This window comes from Herpailurus yagouaroundi, unplaced genomic scaffold (genome assembly GCF_014898765.1).
Source record: "Herpailurus yagouaroundi ecotype Mexico unplaced genomic scaffold, PumYag 165, whole genome shotgun sequence".
Taxonomy (NCBI): Eukaryota; Metazoa; Chordata; class Mammalia; order Carnivora; family Felidae; genus Herpailurus; species Herpailurus yagouaroundi.
The window spans coordinates 21,914,457-21,934,001 of record NW_024412406.1 but is presented as its reverse complement, the minus strand read 5'-3'; the positions used below and the strand labels follow the sequence as shown (position 1 = coordinate 21,934,001).

The following is a 19,545-nucleotide window of genomic DNA, read 5'->3' as shown; positions in this document are numbered from 1 at the left end:
CCCTTGAGTGCCTGTCTGACCTCAGGCTCCAGCCACTCTCCACCCGGCTCTAAGCCACCTGCTGATCACACTCAGCAATAGCAAAGGACCTTAGGAGCTAAGTAGACGACGAGTGGGAAGAAGCAGCATTCTGGCACAGGAAAAAAACACGACTGCCGGGCTAAGGTGTTAGGAATAAGTAAGGAGTCTGGCTTCCGGGGCAGAATGTAATAAAATCGCCTGAACTGAAACAGAGAGGATCTGATTTATTTTCACTATTATTAATACTTTCTACTGTCAACACATATTTGATTTTGAAATGAAAAACATATAAACATACGGCAAGAATTACTGCTGTAAATGCCGGTACCATCAACCATTACATCAGAAGAATAAAAAAAATGCTGTGGAGAAGAGCTCTGTAATCAGACTGAGGTAATTTTCCGTAATGCATTTTCCAAACTAATGCGCTCTCCAATTTGAAGCCTTGTTTAAGTAAATGAATGTATTTGACTACTGACAGCACTTTTTATGACAGCACTGTCTTTTTATGACAGTTCTTGAAAGCTTAATTTTAAGCTAGCCTGAGCATATGTGGCTAATATGTTCATCTTTAATTTGCCTCGGCGTACAAATAGACCATGTGTTTTTTTTTTTTTTTAATTTTTTTTTTCAACGTTTATTTATTTTTGGGACAGAGAGAGACAGAGCATGAACGGGGGAGGGGCAGAGAGAGAGGGAGACACAGAATCGGAAACAGGCTCCAGGCTCCGAGCCATCAGCCCAGAGCCCGACGCGGGGCTCGAACTCACGGAGCGCGAGATCGTGACCTGGCTGAAGTGGGACGCTTAACCGACTGCGCCACCCAGACGCCCCTAGACCATGTGTTAATACACAATAAAGTGGATCACTCTGATTTGAAGACAGGGTCATACTTCCCATCAGTCAAAAGAAAATTTAGACCCAGATGATAATTTTCAAACGCACTAATATCCGGGTTTTTTCCTTGATAGACCTATTGTGCTCCCTTGCTCATGTTGTCACAACCGCGGCAGAAATCAGCTTTGTAAGCTGGCGAGTGCTCAACGGAAAGCATGAGAATGGGATTTTACAGATAACGAAGAACTTGCCATTATTGTCCTGCGGTGCATCTGACTGAAGATTCATTCCGGTGTAAACAGGTGCCCTGAATTATCCCTGGTACCAGAGTTTGGCTGAAATCATGAAGTGAAAAATAAAAACAAAGCAAATGTGTATTTCAACACAGCTAAAACCTCTACTGCACTTGCTGAGACTGGTAATATATGCTGAGCTCATTTAAAATCACCAAAAGTGCTGTAATTAAACTTCTCTCTAAATCAGACTTGTAGAAGAGTCAGAAATCTCCTATAATTAACTTATCTGTGGAAGTAATCAGACAATAACTGCTGGTGTATTTTAGGAACCACTAAAACTACAGTAGCTGTTGAATGTAATGATTATAATAAATCTTTAACAGCAGGTTCCCTCACAACCCCTTCTCACAGCTGCAAGGGTGGGAGGGAGACTTTTCCCCAAGCATTTCCTGGAGTTGGTTTAAGTGTGCTATTGCTACACGGCTCTTCGATGATACGGGAAGATTGCTAAGGCATCATGGTACGGCCTGAATGGAACCACCAGTCGGCGCTACCCCTAGGTGGGCTGTTGGTACTAACAATAAGAACAGATAGCGTGTTAGGTTCTGCTAAAGACAATGGACCAAAGCACCTCCAAAAAGCAGCTGAAAGACAGAAGACCTAGGGTACCTGGGTGGCTCAGCCAGTTAAGCGTCCAACTCTCGATCTCGGCTCAGGTCATGATCTCATGGTTCGTGAGTTTAAGCCCCACATGGGGCTCTGCCCTGCCAGCACGAAGCCTGCTTGGGATTCTCTGCCCCTTCTCTCTCTCTGCCCCTCTCCCACTCGCACTCTTTCTCTCCCTCTCAAAATAAATAAATGAACTTAAAAGACAGAAGACCTACCTGTAGAAATCACGCAATAATTAAGTTCAAGGTAGTGATGACTTGGTCAAGCCCATGTGAAGGGCTCTCAGAGACCAAAGCCACTGAAGCTTGATGACAGCTGTCTTCCCAGACAGGTACTACCATTCGTATCCGAAGAAGACAAAAGAATGAACTATTTGAGGGAAGAACAATGCTCCCAAGCCAAAGCCATCTGAATCAAGGCTGTCCAATGTTTTGGTACATATTTTATTACAACAGAAAAGTATATGAAAGCAAGGAGATACTGCTGGAACAAAGTACTACACAGGTGAGAGAACAACATTCTCATGCATCCATTCACACACTAACTTATTTCAACGATTATGTATCTGTAAAGCACTGTACACGAAACTGATAAAGCACCAACTGGGAAAGTATTTTTGCAATACAAAAACCAACAAGGGTTTAGTATCAATATTAATGAAATCCTAAAAACCAACGAGAAAAAAAATACGTGAATAGGCAGTTCGCAGAATGGACGCATTTAAGATGTTCAGCTTCTCTAGCATTCAAAGAATGTTAATACTCATATTTCATTATATCAATGAGTTACCATGGATTTAAATAAATTAAATCAATGAAATGTCACTGAAACATGAAAGCAGCTATTGGAAGGCACTGGAAAATGACCAAAGATAGGTAGAAACTTATAAACAAAAGAATTTATTCTTGACAGTTTCTACATTGGATAAGAATGGCAAATTGGTGATCTTTTCGGGTGTGGGGGTACTTGGCTCCCCAACCACCCCAAGTCAGGCAGTGGAACTGTGTCCTTCCCCGCTGAAGGGGGCAGGTGACAGCATGCAGAGAGCAGAGCTGATAAAAATTTTAAAGAGAAATTTTAGATGCAAGAGAACCACAGAAGGGCTGAGATCCAAAGTTTGAGAATACACTCTGCAAAGATCCTGGCTGACTGATAACTTTCTATCTTCATGGACAGCCCCTGGGAGGCTGGTGAAAAATCAGGCAGAATCTCAATGAGGATGGACTGCATCCTTCCCGTATCATCGAAGAGCATATGTAGCTGCAAAAACAATTACCCCCAAACCTAGCAGCTTACAGCAACCATAAACATTTCGTTTCTTCCACAAGAAGAAGATCTATTTTGCTATCTAGACCTATTCAAAGTGCTGCTTATGTATTCTCATGGCAAGGCAGCCAACTTCCTCTAGAGCAAGCAAGTGATCCAAAGGAGAGTGAGGTAGAGTATACACTGACCTAGACTTGGGATTCACCCTCGGTCAATTCTGCATTGCCCTATTAGTCACATAGGTCAGCCCTATTGAATGGAAAGAGGATCCCACAGAAGCACAAATACCAGGAGGCAAGAATCACTGGGCGCCCTCCTGGATGTTAACTACTACAGAAATCTACCTTTGAAAGACAAAACTACTCTAGTGACATGTGCAGGTGTGTTGTGTTTTGCCCAAGTACATTTCTCAATACACGCTCAGTTGGGGTAGCAGAAATTAGAAGCCCTAACGGCTTGAGGTATAAGATAGCAGAACCTCAGGCCGGCAAAGCAACTGGAAATTAAGATGGCGAATATCAGAAAGAAGCCCCCAAATCTGAGTATGAATTCTGCCCACATCTAAACTACACAGGCCCAGAGTACCTCCATTTCTACTCTCCAGAGAGCTGAACTTAAAAAATAGCAGCTGGGAGCCAAACAACAACAACGACGACGACGACGACGACGACGACGATGACAACAAATTGAACAGGGAAAGCAGTAATTTTCTGCAGGGGAGATGGATTTTTCAGTTTGAGTCCAGGCAAGTTAACTGTCTACTAGGTAGCAACAATCATTGGGTGGGGGGGGGGGGGGAGAAAAGTTCCAGAGTTGCTGTAACAGATTATATACACAGTCCAGCTTTTGCCCACAATTTACTAGACATGCAAAGAAACAGGACTCTCCTGATCCACACTTAGGGGGAAAAAGTAGTCCGTAGCAACTATCTCCAAGTGTGCCCAGATACTGGGTTTAGTGGAAAAACATTTCAGATTGCTGATTATTAATAAGTATAAACACTTAAAGAAAAGCATGGTATTAATGAATGAACAGATATGGAATCTCAATAGTGAAATGGAAACTATAAAAAAGCAGCAATCAGAGATCTAGAGTTGAAAAGAAAAGTAGCTAGAATGAAAATTGTACTACATGGGCTGAAGAGCAGATTTGAAATAGAAGAAGAAAGACTCACTGACCTTAAAGACAGAACAAGAGAAATTATGCAATGCAAGAGGGGAAAATGATAACAAAAACAAAAGTTTCAGAAACCTGGATATTATCATGCAGTCCGACAAGTAACTGGAATACTACATGTAGTGGAGAGGAAAAGAAAAAATAAATAAATAAATACGGCTGAATATGGCTGAAAAACACTTAACTCATAATAAGAAATTTTGGTAAGAATTAAATGAGAACCTATGTGAAAACAACATGAAATACAGTACATTATAGACAGCTAAGGTTAATTCATATATTGATACTTCTGTTTATAAACTCTTCTTGCCCATCACTTGGGCCATTTGCATCTCATAATATCACCATCAGATGAAAAGCTAAATTAAAGGGAAAGGGATTAAGCCACACTTTTCATACCGTAACTATTTATTCAACTCCTATGATATTATGGTTCAGGGCTATTAGAGGGACGTGATGGTTTAATTTTATGTGTCAACTTGACTAAGCCATGGCACCCATATATTTGGTCAAACGTGTCTGCATATTGCTGTGAAGATATTTTTTAGAGGACATTAACATTTAAATCAGTCAGCTGGGAGTAAAGTGGATTATCCGCCATAATGTAAGTGGGACTCATCCAATCAGTTGAAGGCCTAAAGAAAAAGACTGACACTGACTCCCCCAACCCCCCACCAAGGAGGAGGAAACTCTGCCTTCAGACTGCCTTTGGCCTCGAGCTATAATATCAACTCTCCCTTGGGGTTCCAGTTTGCCTACTTACACTGCAGATTTTGGACTGGCTAGTCTCTACAACCATGCGAGTCCATTCCTTAAAATAAATCTCTGTGTCTCTGTCTCTATCTCTCTCTAAACATACACACATACATACGCGCGCGCGCACACACACACACACACACACACACACACCCCTATTGTATTAGTTCTGTTTCTCTGGAGAACCTTGACTAATACAAGGTGGGGGAGGGTGTCACGGTTCCTACCTTTAAGATGCCTTCTGTCTATACTCAACACGTCTCCAGAGACAAGGGGAAACAAAAGCAAAAATGAACTATTGGGACCTTACCAAAATAAAAAGCTTCTGCACAGCAAAGGAAACAATCAGCAAAACTAAAAGGCAACAGACAGAATGGGAGAAGATATTTGCAAATGACATATCAGATACAGGGTTAGTATCCAAAATCTATAAAGACTTTATCAAACTCAACATCGAAAAAACAAATAATCCAGTGAAGAAATGGGCAAAGGACATGAGGAGACACTTCTCCAAAGAAGGCATCCAGATGGCCAACTGACACATGAAAAAATGCTCAACATCACTCATCATCAGGGAAATACAAAACCCACAATGAGCTACCACCTCACACCCGTCAGAAGGGCTAACATTAACAACTCAGGCCACAACAGATGTTGGCGAGCATGCGGAGAAAGAGGATCTCTTTGGCATTGTTGGTGGGAATGCCAGCTGGTGCAGCCACTCTGGAAAACGGTATGGAGGTTCCTCAAAAAACTAAAAATAGAACTACCCTATGACCCAGCAATTGCACTACTAGGCATTTATCCATGGGATTCAGGTGTGCTGTTTCAAAGGGACACAGGCACCCCCATGTTTATAGCAGCACTATCAACAATAGCCAAAGTATGGAAAGAGCCCAAATGTCCATCGATAGATGAATGGATAAAGAAAATGTGGTATATATACACAATGGAGTATTACTCGGCAATCGAAAAGAATGAAATCTTGCTATTTGCAAGTATGTGGATGGAACTAGAGGGTATTAATGTTAAGTGAAATTAGGGAAAGACAAATATCATATGAGTTCACTCGTATGAAGACTTTAAGATACAAAACAGATGAACATAAGGAAAAGGAAGCAAAAATAATGTAAAAACAGGGAGGGGGACAAAACACAAGAGACTCTTAAATATGGAGAACAAACTGAGGGTTACTGGAGGGGTTGTGGGAGGGGGGATGGGCTAAATGGGTAAGGCGCTTAAGGAATCTACTCCTGAAATCATTGTTGCACTATATGCTAACTAACTTGGATGTAAATTAAAAAAATAAATTAAATTTTAAAAAGATGCCTTCTGTCTAAAAATTAAGGGAAAAACTCACAACACATGCTAAAAATCTACAAGCACAGGGTGTCTTGGGAGTAGAAAGGAAAAGCACATCTTCTGGTCTGGAGTGAGAGACAGGGGTGCACTTGGGGGAGGATTCCTAGCAGAGGGAACCTTTAAGGTCATTTCTAAGGAGCAGGAGCTTGTCAGGTGAATGTGAAGAGGAGAGGCAGGAAAGAACATTTTGAACAGGGGAAAGCCATAAACAGAAGCCAGATCCCGAGAAGCGTAGGTGCTATACCAGTAAGTTTAGTTTTCATCCTCAAGACGATGATGAACGACTTTGATCAGATATGTTACATTCAGTTCTAAGAGTCCCAGGAAAAACTTCACTGACAGATGTATTTTTTAATAATGAGAAAACTTCCTAATGAGCCTTGACCATTTGCTCACGTTGGTTCCGTGTTTTCCTTACGATCACAGAAAACCCAGAAGTATTTATACAAGGCACTGGTTGCAGCAAGCTGATTTACTGGCTATATCATAACCTTCTCAGCCTTTTAAGCTGCAAAATGTGATTTCTGTTAGTGTAAATGTGACTTGTTTTCTAGTGCCATCTGGTGTTTTATTAGGGCACAGATTACTACTTTTCAAAAGAATGCAAACAGCAAGCAAGACACCGTTAAATGCCTAAAAGACAGTCACAGAATCTACTGTTTAAGCATATCCTTAATTGTAATGAATGATAAAATGAGATATTAAATATTAGTCTAAATCAAAGAAAATTTCAGGAAAAGTCCTCGATTCAAATGCAATTTTAACACACACACACACACACACACACACACACACACACACAGAAAAAAACACATTTCCTTTTCGCAGGCATGGGTATTTTGTTAGTTTTTTTCAAATTCCTTTAAAAGACTCACAAATCCTCAATTAAAAACTAACACTTGATAGATGTTAAATCAGCCACCTGTTGCATACTTTTCTGTTCAATGAACTGTTAAAGCCCACATTTTTTCAGAACCCAAATGCCACTCACCTCCACTACCCCACATCCTAATCCCGACCATTACTACCTCTAGGAGTCACCTAAGTGGTCTCCCTGCTTCCAATCTTGTATCCCCAGAGCTAGAATGAGCCTTTTGTAACGTGCCAACCTTCTGTTCAAAATCTCCCAGTGGCTTCCCACCTCGCTCGAGATAATACACAAAATCCTTCTGGCTGGTGGCCTTCATAGCCCTGTGTGATTTGGACCCTGCGAGCCCTCGGAGCTCACCCACTCCTCCCCCTCCCCCCCCCCCCCATTCCCCAGCCACCACACTGGCCTCCTCTCTGATCCTCATGCTAAGCACCCTCCCACGGGGGCTATGGATATGCCCTTCCATCCCTGGACTTCCTTCTCCCAGATGCTTCCACAGCTTATTCCCTTGCATCTTCAAATGTCACTGTCCCAGAGGACTCTCTACGGAGCAATACTCCTGCCCGCTGTCAGGCTCTGTAGTTTTTTTCCTATTTTATATTCCTTTTCATACTTATCGCTATTATATTCTGATTTTTAAAAATTACATATCTAACCTTCCCCCTCCACACACATACACATTATAAGTACCATGAGAACTGGGACTTTGTTTTTACGGTGTTAGCCCCAGTGCCTAAAGTAGGGCCTGGCACATAGGAGGTACACAACCATGTATTGAATAAATGGATGAATAGAAGTTAGTGTTTGAATGGGACATCTAGTAAGCCATTTTAGCACTGCATTACTTTGCAGTTCGTGCATTTTGCGGTTGTGGAATACAGAATAAGTGGGAAAAGATGACATCCAGTGGGGAGAAACTGATACAGCAACTTTATCTAAAATGGACAGAAGTAATCTGATTCAGTTTAAGAATCTGGCACCTCCAAATAGGGCTTATTTTGGAATCAGCCTTATTTCAAACCCATGACTCCATCAAAATAAACTTAATATGACTCTCTAAAAGGAAGGGGACATAGAATTATTAATTCTTTTTTTTTTTGGTTAAGTTTTATTTTTACTTATTTTGAGAGAGAGAGAGCGAGCGAGCACGAGTTGGGGAAGGGCAGAGAGAGGGGGCGGGGAGAGAAAATCCCAAGCAGGGTCTACAAAGTCCGTGCAGAGCCCGAGGTGGGGCTCAAACACTCGAACCACAAGACCGTGACCTGGGCTGAAGTCAGATGTTCAACTGACTGAGCCACCCAGGCGCCTCTAGAATTATTAATTCGAAGTAAAGGCAAAATCTTCCACTCTTATCAGCAGTCCCTCAATACACTTGAGGAGCAGTAACATAAGCAGAAAATCAGGCAACCTAATAATTCATCCTGAGCTAAATTCATAATAGCCATAAAAAGGAAACAAAACTCCAGTTCTATTATTCTGAAACTAAGGTCTATTAAAACACATTCCAATTTTCACTACATGTTCCACAGGTGGGTTCTTTCTTTCCCCTTCTGCCGTCCCTACAGTTAACAGCACCATATGAACCTGAGTTAAAAAAAAAAAAAAGAAAAGAAAAGGATAGAATCCCAAAGTGGACAATGAATTCCAACGGATTTTCCATGAATCCAGGGTAATACCGATCACCCTATTTTTAAACTCTAAGACTATTCCAGCATTTCATACTCAGTAAAATACCGTTTGCTACAAACATCTTTCGGTTGGAACGGATAGTAACTGCCAGTTTTACACAACGGAAGGCGATGAATCAGCCAAGTGAAGCTGTTCCGTGGCTTCTCTCCAGGGATTCCCTGAAGAAACAGCCAAGAGGGGCCAGCACCCACCACACTGGGAAAGTCCCCTTGGCATCAGAAGCAGCCCGGAGGGCAAGGCTGTACAGAGCATGGCGGGCAGTGCAGAGGGAGGCAAGGCCCCCTGAGGAAGAAACGGAGCCTCTGCAGACAGAGCAGCAACACGTCTTCCAGTCATGCTGTGAGCAGCAGAAACAACACTCACGACCTACCCTCTCCGTCTCTACCTTTGTCAGAAGCGCTGGGGCAGACCTCCCAAGAACACACAAGTCAACGTGTGAATGGCAAAGGCTCTGATTTGCAGACACACACAGGGCCTGGGTAGGCCACCCTATACTACCTGAAGGAAAATGTCAGCCCCCCTGCCATGGCGTCGCCTCTGATTTTCTCTCTGACCACATGGCATATACTCTCAGCTTGGTCAGGGTGCTCTAGCTTCACAGGCTTGGCTTTCCCGCCACAGGACCTTTGCACAGACTCTTCCTCTGTTCAGTGTGCTCCTGGCTCAGCATTCGCACAGCTGCCTTGATTACATGGCTAACCCCCTCAGAGACCTTGTCCCCTTCCCATTTCCCTCCAGCACACTCTCCTGTTTGGTTTCCTTTAGAGCACGATCTCTATTTTAGTTTGTGTATGTGTTGCTGGACTCCTTACTGGGATGTGGGCTCTATGAAAGCAGGGATTTTGTCTTATTCTCACCTGCATCCACTTCCCTACAACAGTATCTGGCATGCGGTAGGCATGCAAATATTTAAGTGGATAAATAAACCAGTGTAGGTTTTCGTGAATGATGAGAAATTGATGGTTTTTTTAATACTCCGGTGACTTATTGACTTTTTAGCACAAAGCAGTAGCCATTTCCATAAAATCTGGTGGCAGGGCATACTTTGGTGACAAAACAGCAAGATGCCGCATGCCCAAGACTGCCAATTGCCACTTCCTCTCAATATTCGATGTCCCTTTCTTCTGTAGAACTAGAACCCTGAATTTTAGCTGCACCAACATGCTATCAGTGAAATGCGGTTCTCCCAAGAACTACCCTCCTGCTCTCCCCACTTCCTTCCTGTTATCTCGATGTGGTGATAAGGGCTTGGGCTTGAATGGCCCTTTTGGAACATGAGGTTATGGACTAAAGACAGCAGAATGCCAAGAGAGGAGCTAGGTCCCTAAGGAGCCACTAAACAGGCCCTAGTTTATTTATGTGGATAAGAAATAAACTCTTACCTTGTTTAAGCCACGGCAACTTGAGTTGGTTTGTAAACACTAGATGTAACTGTATTTAATTGTAATGGGAATGTGGTGATCTGTAGGCAAGGTCTGAATCTAACTCAAATGCTGAAGACACAGGAGGAGGGTAAAAACGGGGGGCTGTTAAAAAAAACCAGGGTTTTCCTTAAAATTGTTTCTTTCCCTAATCAACATAGGGCAGGAAAACAAGAATAAAGTCCAAAGAGGATCTGTTTTATATCCCTTCTCTGTTATACTTGGGGCTGGTATCTGGGATCACAGAGTGAGACGCTGGCTAACTTGGTCCCAAAGAACAGCCTTGGTGCAGAGGCAGGACAGGAAGTGTTCATTGGTCCAAGGCCAACTGAATGATGTGGATCATTTTGTGAGTTTTTTGTACAGCTAAATTTATTCAATCAAAAAAACCAAAAAACAAAAAACCACCCTTTATTCTTTCACTATATGTGTCTTACTTTGGGAGCTAAAAGTACTTTTGCTTTTGTAGCTGATTATGACAGTCCATATGGATCTTTGAAAAGCACTGCTTGAACAAAATTTAAAAACTGGCTGACCCACATCAACGAACTGAACCGCTAATCAGAAGCAATCCAAAGTCCAGATATTTGGATGGCAGTAGTGTAGCAGACTGCATTTATCATTTACAAATACTAGTTTCATTTTAACTTCCTGTTTTGAAGTAGGGCCTGTGAGGCATGAGAAACACTATGCTTATTTCTGGATGAAGAAACTGTAAGTGTACGTAACACTTTAACGCCAGTCAGTTCTGCGCTCCAAACAGCAGGGGTACGAGGACACATCCACTGAGCTCAGACATACGAGGTCATGGAGGAGATCACATAGTCGTCCCAGCATCTTCAGGGATGACAACAGTAGTCTCCTTACCCCAGTGTCGCTGATTCAGGTCTGGGTTCCCCATAGATCTCCATCCTAGGAGTTCTAGCTGGGTTTGCTTCTTACTCCAGAGCTTGGGTTTTAAAGAGCCTATCATGTCTGTTCATATTAATCTTTAGGAATTAAAACATAATAGAAATTCATTCAAATACTGACTGAACGCCTACTATGTGCCAGGCACAAGAAATGCAGCGGTGAGCAAAACAGACAAAAATGCGTCTCCATGAAAATTTAATTCCAGGGGGAGGTTTGAACAAACACGAAAGAATGAGACAAACTATCAAATGTAATCACATGGTAGTAAGCGGTATGGAGAAACCAAAGCAAGGAAACAGGGTAGGGAAAGTAAGGGGGGTTGGGAGAGCGTGCAGACAGAGCAAGTGCTCTGAGGACCCAGTCCCGGGCACTGGGGTGCCGGAGGGTCAGGGAGACGAGCGGCCATCTGAAGAGGCTGAGAACAAGCAAACAGCAGACAGTCGGAGAAAAACCAAGAGGATGTGGCATCAGCAAACCGAGTGAGAGCAGGGTTCTGGAATCGAGGATCTACCCAAAACCCGGTGACATCCTCCTCCTGGCCTTCCTTTTTTCTCCGCAGTACAGTCATCCCCCCTTGTCTGTGGGGGATCCGTTCCAAGATTCCTAGCGGATGCCGGAAACCACAGACAGTACTGAACCCTAGACAGACCAAGTTTTTTCTGATGCACATACACCCATGATAAAGTTTAGTTTACAGATCAGGCACTGTAGGAGATCAACAACAATACTAGTGATAAAATAGGACAAATACAGCAATATACTGTAAGAAATGTCATATGAATGTGGTCTCTCTCTCTCTCTCTGTCTCCCTCTGAAAATACCGTACAGTCCTGGACTCATCCTTCTAATGATAACGCCTACATGATGAGATGACGTGAGGTGAAGGATGTGGGCATTTCTGACAACACGTCAGAAAGAGGGTTCTGCTTCCTGACCACATCTGACCACGGGTAACTGAAATCGCAGAAAACAAAAGCGAGGATAAGAGGGCTCCTTACTTACGATCGGAGTATGTCATGGCATCCTGGAAGATTAGGAAGGCAGCGTGGAGAACCTGTGCCATGACTGAGCTAGATCCCAGTCACCTACGTATAAAAACCAACTGACAGTTTCTGATACTGACGAGAAACGTGCAGAATTAGCAAGTTATTTAGAAATGCGCAGTAAGTACCAGAAGAAACGGCTAAAAGAAAGTCAGCAATGGGACTCACGGACAGGGAGCGGTAGGGGAGAAGACTGCGGTTTTCATGAAAAGGCATATGTTAAAAACTACCCGTATTAATTTGATAAAAAAATTAAATACAACTAGTCTGGAAAAAAAAAATACGTGACTAAATGCCTAGTTCCCAGCCTAAGGGCTACCGAATTACAGCCAGCGGCTAGCAATTTCACATGGTCATCAAGTTTTATTTGTACACTAAGACTGCGTACATTATGTGTATTATAACATGTTATGTGTAAATATATCTACTCTAACATCTACTCAAATGTAGACACCGCTTTCATCACTAAAAATTAAAGGCATTTATGAAATTCTAATGCTTAATCATTAAAGATTTTATCATTCAAATGATACTAAAAGCAAACAGAACTACCCTATGATCCAATAATTGCACTACTGACGATTTACCCCCCAAAAACAAAGAAAAAATAACTAATTCAAAGGGATACATGCACCCCTGTGTTTATCGCAGCATTATTTACAATAGCCAAACTATGGAAGCAGCCCAAGTGTCCATCGACTGGTGAATGGATAAAGAGGATAGGTAGGGGATACACATCTTCAATGCAACGGAATATCATTCAACCATAAAAAAGAATGAAATCTTGTCTTTTGCAACAACAGGGACGGGGCAAGAGAGTATAATGCCAAGTGAAACAAGTCAGCCAGAGAAAGACAAATACCGTAAATTTCACTCATATGTGGAACTCAAGAAACAAAACAAATGAGCGGGTGGGGGGGGGGGGAAGAGAGAGAAAAACCAAGAAAGAGACTCTTCACTATAAGAACAAAATGAAGGTTACCAGAGGGGATGGGGGTAATTAAACAGCGCACGTATCATGATGCAGATAAACAAATAATTAATTAAATAAATAAAATTACTGAAAAGATTTACGAGAGCTAAAATTTGCAGCCTTATTTACTATTTAGAGATTCTTATTGACCGGGCTTGAATTAAATACTTGAAAATAAAAATGTCAAGGACTGGAAAGAATAAAGACAAGTGGAATATGAAAAATAAAGCATAAGCACCATTCTTTTAAAAGCACCACTTTTTAACTTACTTCCTCACTCTAATAAGAGCTGACTTAAAATTCTACTGGATTCTTAAACTTATTGGAATCCCACTGTAATCAGCTCTGGGAAGGCAGACATGGTTCATTCTATGTGGATGTAACCTTGTTTGCGTGTCTTTCCAACAATTCAGAGTTCCTTGAATAAAGAGAACATGTTCTAGTAATCTCTGGATCTCTATTCCTGGCACAGATGCTAACATAAACAATCATATTTGACGTTTCCTAAGTGCTTTCCCTGTGCTGCACACTTCCTTAAGCACTTTGCACATATTTTCACCCAATTACTATTGTAGAAACAGGAGTCATCTGCTTCCTGAACTTGGTACTGTTTTATTCCCATATCACAGAAGAGGAAACTGAGGCACACCCGGCAAGGGATTCTCAGACACACATAGAGTGAATGGCAAAACGAGGATTAAAAGCCAGGCAATCTCTCTTTAGAGCCTTGGCTCTTAATGTTTATGTAAATATTACTAAATGTTTGATAAAATCATTGGAATAATAAACCCAGAGATAACTTCTTTTAACTGGTAATAAAAAAAGAAAATCATCATGCTATTCGTGAATGCTATGCTGATTTTTTTCCTATGCATATTTGAAGGGTTGTTTGTCTGATAATCTCACCTTTTTCTTTTTGTTCTGGATCATCTGTTTTTCTATTTGTTTCTGAAAAGTAAAGACAAAACAAAATGAATATTGTGAATGTCACCATTCAATATCTCAAAATATAGGACCATATTTAAATGAATTCAAACAAATATAATTTAAGAAAAATATTTCTGGGCATAGAGTTTAATTTTCCAAAACCTTAAATTCTTTCCCACATGAAATTGGTTACAAAAACATTAAGATTAGACTCATTTGAATTACTTAGAAAAGTCACCAGGCAGTGGGGCGCCTTGCGTCTCAGGCGGTTAAGGTTCCAACTTTGGCTCAGAGCATGAGTCTCATAGCTCACAAGTTCGAGCCCTGGTTCGAGCCCTGCGTCGGGCTGCGCTGACAGTGTGAAGCCTGCTTCGGATCCTCTGTCTCCCTCTCTCTGCCCCTCCCCCACTCATTTTCTCTCTCTTAAAAAAAAATTCACTGAGCAGTAACCAGGGCTGAGGCATCTGGCTAAGTGTTCCACATCTACAGGACACTGGCCGTGGGTCATCCCCACCAATTCTTTTTTTTTTTTTTTTTTAATTTTTTTTTAATGTTTATTTTTGAGACAGAGAGAGACACAGCATGAGCAGGGGAGGGGCAGAGAGAGAGGGAAACATAGAATCTGAAGCAGGCTCCAGGCTCCAAGCTGTCAGCACAGAGCCCGATGTGGGGCTTGAACCCACAAACGGTGAGATCATGAGCTGAGCTGAAGTCGGACATTTAACTGACTGAGCTACCCTGGCGCCCCAATCCCCGCCAATTCTAAGTGCCTCTGTGGGGACAAAGGCAAACTGAAGTGGAGAAAAGCCCTCATCAAAGCTCGTTCAATATCTGCATTGTCTCCTAAAACCCTAAGAGTACTTTATAACAGCAATTGTGTGCTTTAAAGGAATACAGTGTGTCCCCGTCACTGGGGTGACACCAGTCTCCCTTCCTTAAGGACTTCACATATACACAGGTGGCCTGCTGAGGGTGCTTGCACTGAGCCCAGGTGCTGAGGAGCCCACGGCTTACCTGTGTCAGCCTCTCACTAAGTGAGTCAGAGTCATAGGGTCTGTCCTACAAACGGGGCTGAGTGCAAACCCACCCAGAACCTGGGCCAGTCAAACAACATCCCCCCTACATGGAAAACTATGGTACCTGATCTGACCGAGCACTTATAACCTCATTTCTGCATTGTCTCATATCTGGCTTACTGTTTAATATAGGTTGGGGTCTAGTAGACCAGTTGATTATAGTTCCAGCAGGTACTTATCTAGCTTTGGGTATTTCTCGGCACACATGTTTCGGCATGGATGTTGGAGTCGGGATGGGGTAGCATTTGGGAGGCTGATATAAAATCTGACTCAGTTCTTCCCCCATCGTAGCCTGGGCTCTGGGGTGAGATCAGGGATACAACCACAGAACACTAGACTTTCTGCTCCCCAGTTTCCTCCATACGTTCAAGATCACGCTTATCATTTTTTAGAAGTGAAAAGTCAATCTGAGGCAGGCTCCCAGACAAAGAAGGAATTTTCATAGGTCAAGTGTTTTTGAGACACTAGTGGAGAGGAAGGGAGCAGCCTTTCAAAGCTGCAGTGTGCCAGGCTCGGTCTAAGCCCATGGCATCTGTCTCCTGTCTCCTCACACCCGGGAGGAAGGGAGGTCTCATCTCCCTCTGTGCAAGGGAGGAAGCTGAGGCTTAGAAAGTAGAGTGTCTGACGTTATCAAGGTCAGTTTACATCCCTCCAGAGCATATAATCTTCTACAGTGCCCTTCTCTGCAAGAGAAATAAAGGGTAGTGACGTGTAGGTCTTGCCTTCCGCAAAGAGTGGGTTTTATAAAGTTGACTGCCACACACTTCCTGCCACTGAGGCAGGACATACACAGGGCATTTAAAAACAAAAACGAAAGCATGTTCTAGATCTCCGGTGAATGTTCTAGAATTTCTGATCTCATTAAAGTTAGGCAGTGTATCATTTAACAGGCAGACGTCAGGGATACAGGATTGAGGGAAATCGTCAACAATTTCAGTCCTCGAGAAGTCCTTCCGGTGGTATCATCAGTGTCTGCAGGAAGGTTGTGACCCTCCACGTCCTCAGTAATCTGTCACCTGGCACACGGCTAGTGTAATTTGAAAAGTCGAGCACAAAATGCAAGTTCCTAACCTGACTAGAGAAAACAGGTGGGTACTGGTCATGAAGAAGAGTTTAGGGTTCTCCACACATCTTCTGCCCCAAGGGAGTTAATAAGGAAGGAGGAGTAGTTTGATCACATTTTAAATAGGTGTGAGAGGGCCCTGGCCAGGCCAGGAACAAGGGACACCACCTTTCTTGCTCTTCCAACGGAGTATCTATGATGAGGCAATGAGCTTGACCTAAGAAGGCCCAGCCCAAACTCGCACCAGCTCTGGGCAAAAGCTCTCGCTCGTGTCCCCTTCTGTCCCTCACATCACATCAACATGCTAACATCTGTGACTCATATTTGGACATGGGGAAATGCACAGAGAGCAGGCAGGTTAGCCTCTCTGATTGGCAGTGCTGAAATGTAGTTTAGATAAACGGGTTTTCTAAGAGTTCCAGCTTACTGCTACTCTGCACAGCTAATAGTAAAGTGTTACTCTGCTTTACTTTATTCTCTGCACATACGCATGTCTGAGACACTTTATGTGGACCTTGCTGTGCCACAGAGGAAAATCGACTTGTTGGATGCTTATTGTGTGCCCGGCATTGTTCTAAGCACAAAATGCAGATAATCCCATCAATTCCATCGACCCAGTCCAATTCCGAAAGTTATCAAAGTACAGTTCACTTGTATCTCATACTTAGTGTTTAAGCACTCATACTGAAGAAGAAAGACATTATGCAATCTCTAACCGTACTTAACTTTTTTCCCCTTTCAGAATAAGAAAACTCTTACTAAAATGAATGGGATCTTAAGTGTCCAAAAATTATCATGAACCATTAAAGAAAATCACTTTCATGAATTGAAAAATCCTCAACTCTATGATGTTCCAGATACTGTGCTGATCTGCTTTCTGGCCAGCTCTTCTTGGACCCCAGGCACATCCCAAAGCTAATTTCCATCCGGGTCTAGTTGTCCTCCCAAGCTCATCACGATGGCATCTGTGACTCCCCAGGACCCAGACCTAGGGCTCTGCTTCCCCTCTGACAGCCCACCCAGCTCAGCCTTCCAGTACAGCTTCCTGTCTTCTTCTGTCTCCCTGCCAGTACTGAGTCAGGTCCTACCGCATCACCCGGACTATTCCTGGTTAGTCTCCAACCTGCCTGCCCTCCAGCTGTTTCCACCTTCCCCCTGTTGCCCATTGCTCACTTCAGAATACCATGAATGACCATGGCTGGCAGGTGTTCCCCTCTCTGACCTTCAGTATTCTTGTCCACAAGCAGGGATAACCCCTATCTGCTGGGGAACCTCAACTCCCTAACACACACGAAGCACATAGCAGAGTAAATGAGGTCAATAAAAGTGGGTCAGCTTAGCCCGTGTTCAAAGTCTTTATTTTATTGTTTCCTCTGGGCATGCTGGGGGAGAGAACAACACTTTCTGGAATTTTCTAGTTCTCCTTTTCTGCCCAGAGAATGAAGATCAAAAGAGAACTTCCTGTACCCTTTTCTGCTCTACCACCTGCTCAGACTCTCTTCTTCTCAACTAGGATGAAGTTCATTCATGTCCTCACAGAACAATGATCATGGTGGCGGCGGGGGGGGGGGGGGTGGGGGGTGGTCAGAAGGGTACAAGGGAGTGGGGCTTGTCAAAACTTCTAGGTGCTGAACAAAAACCCTACAACAGATGGAGGTACGGGCTATTTCATTTTCATCTTGCCCCCGGATGAGTATGCTACTCTTATGTAGCATAAGAGTAAATGGTAAATAAAATAAACGTTACCTATTAGAGAAATACGTTAAGAAAGAGTTGAAAGTACACTTTCAAGATTTCAGTCATCAAAGATACTGTAACATTCTAGAATACTAGTAAGCGTAAAACGAACTGATTTCGTTATATAACAAAATAATAACAATAAATAATGACAATATAGAGAAGAATTCTGCATTTTATTGCACTCAAATAACATTAAACAGAAGACATTTACATTATTTTTAGAAAATCCATTGATGTTGCCCATCCTTGGCATCTGTTTGTAAAGGCAAGGCTCATTAAGTCAGATATTTGGAATTAAAAAGTATTTGAAGTTGACTACAGCATAATTAATCCTCAATTTCCAGAGTTGTAGAGATGATTATATACAAAACTCCAGCAAAATTTTACTCATTTATTAGTTCTATGTCACTCCTAAGTTTCCCTAAAAAAATATGGCTTTATAAAAAGTAGTGTTCTATAATTCACAATATGAATTAAGAGCTTTATTAGAATTTGAGTAGCAACTCTGTATTACCCATATCACAGCTTCGGAAAATTATTGCTTTTCTTAGTAATTTAATCTTCCGGATTTCGCTACACACTGGGTCAGCATGCATAACTCACTACATTGTAACTATGATCTATAATGATATAAATATAAAATCTCTTTGATTGTAGCCCTAAAAGCAGGAAAAAAAAAAGTCACCTTATCTTAAGACAATGTTAACATAATCAAGCTTTCCCTGACATGGAAATGAAATGACTTCTTATGGCTTTTTTTTTTTTTTTTAACAGCTCATGGTCCTTTTAAATGATGTCACTGACTTCTAACAAATGAGTATTTTCATCACAGCAACTATTTCTGAGCCAAAATAAAGCACATCAAAAATAGAAGAAACTCTTCAGGATAGAAGAGAAAAAAGGCTCATACATTGCAAACAGCAGCAGGCATGTGGCTCTGTGAGTGTTTTTCACACATCCTAAATCAACCCATGTAGGGGCGTTATTCTTTAGCAAGATCACCGTGTGGTCTTCAGTGTTGTGAGGGCATTACTTAATTAGCCAAAGGCAAAGCAACCTTTAAGACGTGCACCAGTAACTGATACAGATTTTCTAATATTTAAACCAATACTGACTGGACTACAGCTATCATATGATGGACCCGAGGTGCCAAACAGCATTTTTTGCATTATATACCAGGCCATTCCTTTTGCCTACGTCCCAGCAAGGAATTTTAGATGTCCCCCCTCTATCTGAAAAATAAATTAATCATGATAATTTAAGACTTTCACTGAAATATTAAACTTTGCTAATCCATGAGCTAACAGCTATAGGAATCTCAAAATTTGAGTTTTACCCTGAATACTCAAAGCTAATGGTAGAAAAGTCCTACGAGGAGATCAGTGCACAGATACACAACCCAAATCTTTACAGCGAATGGTGACCTCTAGTAGTGTTTCTCAGAGCACGGAGCACTCTTCATGGCTTGGAAATCACGTGTATGCAGTTACACAGGTCAGCCCAACAG

The 19,545-nt window shown here is 42.2% G+C and overlaps 1 protein-coding gene across 1 annotated transcript in view; it reads right to left on the bottom strand.

Annotated features, from left to right (window-relative positions):
* The window catches only part of ASPH (aspartate beta-hydroxylase), a 229,473-nt gene that overhangs the window by 102,367 nt on the left and 107,561 nt on the right, over window positions 1–19,545 (bottom strand). The window contains exon 14 of the mRNA XM_040487723.1: window positions 14,139–14,180. Coding sequence (XP_040343657.1) covers window positions 14,139–14,180 — 42 coding nt within the window. The remainder of the gene's footprint in view (window positions 1–14,138; window positions 14,181–19,545) is intronic.